Source organism: Vicia villosa, unplaced genomic scaffold, assembly GCF_029867415.1.
Source record: "Vicia villosa cultivar HV-30 ecotype Madison, WI unplaced genomic scaffold, Vvil1.0 ctg.000048F_1_1, whole genome shotgun sequence".
Lineage (NCBI taxonomy): Eukaryota > Viridiplantae > Streptophyta > Magnoliopsida > Fabales > Fabaceae > Vicia > Vicia villosa.
Window position 1 is genome coordinate 451028 of NW_026704980.1, and position 3024 is coordinate 454051.

Genomic DNA, 3024 nt, shown 5'->3' on the forward strand with positions numbered 1-3024 from the left:
TGAGTTATTTGAAGATGATTGATGTCTTTGAATGGTCCCCTAGGGCTTTTTAGGGTTTCCCAAAGGTGATCCCTGATTTTAGTCCTTGATAGGCTCAAAAAACCCTAGTCTGGTGACCTGAGTAACTCTGTACTTAGATGACTGGGTGTCTAATCAATCATAGGTGAAATAATGAAGCTCTTGAGTCTTAGAGACTAATCCTTCTATTGATTGATCCTTTGCCTGAGTTTTCTTGTCTTTGAACACCCTTGATTGAATGTCAGACTGCTCTGGGTACTTACTTTGACTTGATGAAAATCCTGAAGATATGTCATCTCAGGGGGGTCAAAAATTAGGGTATGACACCCGCGGGTGTTTATTGTAATAGCGTAGGAATTTATTTTATGCCTTTAATTTCTGCCATTTTAACTGCGTGGTTAGTAATCTTAGGGAGTGCAAGCCTTTAACAGAAGTAGATAACTAATTACAAGATAAAATATCTGAATTAACCACCTGTTTGTGCCACACACGCACCTTTAGGGTAATCCCTCTGGTTGCCTTGTTGCCTGTTGCCTTATATTGTTGCCTTTAAATAGTCAAGTCCCTCGATTCCGAGGATACCTAAAGCAAAGTTGCCTTTAAAGAATAAAAATAGTCTAGTCCCTCGATGTTGCCTCGGAAAAATAAAGATGATTGTCCTATTGCTAAGGTATCCTCGCCTGATGCCTAAAAAGATTAATGACTATTATATCCTTCCCTTAGACTACCTGCCCTCTTTATGGCAAGGGACAGTCTTATGGCGAACGATTTCTCGATGACCCTTAAACATCCAATTGAAAGACTTCCTGCCTTCTCATGGTATGGATAGACCCTTTCGCCCGAAAGACTTAAAGAACGCGAAAGACAAACTTAGGGTAGGTAGTTCTTAATTGCTTGCTCAATTCAAAATTCAAATCAAACTTTAAAATGCTTTTCACACCTCCTTTCAAAACAATTTCAAAACAAGGCTACGCTTATTTACAAGCTAAAGTCCTTAAACGAAATCTTTTTACTATTCACACACGACACTCTTTCAAACGATTCAAACAAACAAGTGAGCTAAGCAATTAAGAGCCCATGGATCACCATGGATGCAAAGGGTGCCTTACACCTTCCCTTTGTATAACTTACCCCCCGAACTCAATCTCTTTTCAAAGGTCTTTCCTGTTCTTTTTGCCTTTCCAATTGGATAAAATAAAAGTCGGTGGCGACTCTTGCTTACCGCGACATTCTGATTAAAAAGTCAGTTCACCGTATTACAGGTGCATCTCAAATAAAGCTTATTTGACCTCAAGAGGTGTAAAAGGACTGCTGCATAGGCTTATGTGTTCGGGTTGTAATCTCCCTTGAACCACTGAGCAAACATCTTGGATATTAGAGGGTTTGAAGAAGTAAAAATCTCCTCAAAATAGTCAACAACCAATCTCTCGCAATGTTCCTCCCCTCTCCACCACCAACCATTGTCATCCTTGAGTTTCCTTATAGAGTTTGTATTTCTTCTTTGGCTAGCTTTCCCGTGAAATAATTTTGAGTTTTGGTCTCCATGATTGAGCCATAGCGCCCTGCTCCTTTGCCTCCACACCACTTCTTCAGCTTGGAGAAGGTGGTTTCTTTGTTTCTCCAGAGATCTAAAAGTATCAAGGTCCCTCGTGTCAGAATTCCAACCCACCTCTTCTTGTAGAAACTTTTCAATCCTTTTTATTTCCATATTAATATTTTGTGGCCTATACTCCTTGAAATGAACATCCAATTCCTTCATATCCTCCATCTTTTAGATAATCGAGGGATGTCCTTTGTTCCATGGTTTCTTCACTAAACCAATGCATGCAGGATCTCTACTCCAAACCTCCTCAAACCGGAACATATGGCATTTCTTCCTAGTGGCCACGCTACTATCAACTTCAAGCTGAATTCTAATAGCAGCATGATCAGAACCAAATCTGCCTAGATGTGATACTTTGATGGGAGAGAATCTGTTGACAAATTCTTCCTTTGCTAAGCACCTGTCCAGCCTTATTTGTATATTCTCCATATCCTTACGACCATTTGTCCATGTGAACGGGTAACCTTCAAAACCAAGGTCTGATAGGCCACACATGTCCATTGTGTTTCTGCCTTCAAGGAGTTGCCCAGCCGTCCTACTATTCCCTCCTTGTTTTTCCGATTCAGAGAGTATGTCGTTCAAGTCACCAAAGCACACAAATTTCCCCCTTCCTTGGTTAACCAGCCATTGAATGAGAGCCCACGTTCTTTTTTTGTTTTTCTCTTTTGGGAATCCGTAGATACCACCAAAATCCCCCTTCTGCGAATCACACTCATCAAGGATGCTACCTTCAATATGATTAAGAGAAAAGGATTTAATCATCAAATGAATAGCGTCTTTCCAAAGAAGAGTCAAAACCCCAGCTTTGTGTCTACCCTCACCATTGCAATCCACACTAAAGCCTCCTTCATAACTACTTCTACTTCTTATATTTTGAATTTCAGAACTATTTAGCCGTGTCTCCATGAGAAACAGCACATCAGGGTTTTCGATGCGGATTAACCGCATCAGAGATCGAACTGCCCGGGGGCTCCCCAAACCACGATAGTTCCAGCTTAGGAGTTTCATTTGGCTAGGCGGTGTTGACTTGGCAACACCGGCTCTGGTGATATGATATGGGTATCCTTCGCAGTATTCTGTGTCTTCCTCTTTTTATCCAATCCACTTCATTCCTCAACTTCTCCTTCTACTACCATAACATCTATCAACTGTCTCTTTCCCATCTCTTTTTCCAAGTTCTTTGTTTCTGCCACATATGTTCACCCCTTTGCATTTCTACGTGTCCACTTCCTACCTTTCCCCTTCTGTGTTTTGGCAGCCATCTCCTTACTCGTTCCAGCATTTGAAATATCAACTGCGCTAAAGGATTCTGCTACAGCTTCAATTTCAAAGGGATTTTGTTCAGCTGTGTTGTGCTCATTCTCTGGTGTTGCCTTCAGTCTGGTTTGCTTCTCCACCTCCTT

General features: G+C 41.2%; 1 protein-coding gene across 1 annotated transcript; it reads right to left on the reverse strand.

Annotated features, from left to right (window-relative positions):
• Nucleotides 1–1789: 1789 nt before the first annotated feature.
• On the reverse strand, nucleotides 1790–2629 carry LOC131623075 (uncharacterized). The gene has a single exon (XM_058894100.1). The coding sequence runs from the start codon at nucleotides 2627–2629 to the stop codon at nucleotides 1790–1792; it is 840 nt and encodes a 279-aa protein (XP_058750083.1).
• Nucleotides 2630–3024: the final 395 nt, after the last annotated feature.

Bases quoted from the DNA above. Each gene is read 5' to 3' on its own strand.
- LOC131623075 (XM_058894100.1), bottom strand. From the start codon at position 2,629: ATGAAACTCCTAAGCTGGAACTATCGTGGTTTGGGGAGCCCCCGGGCA.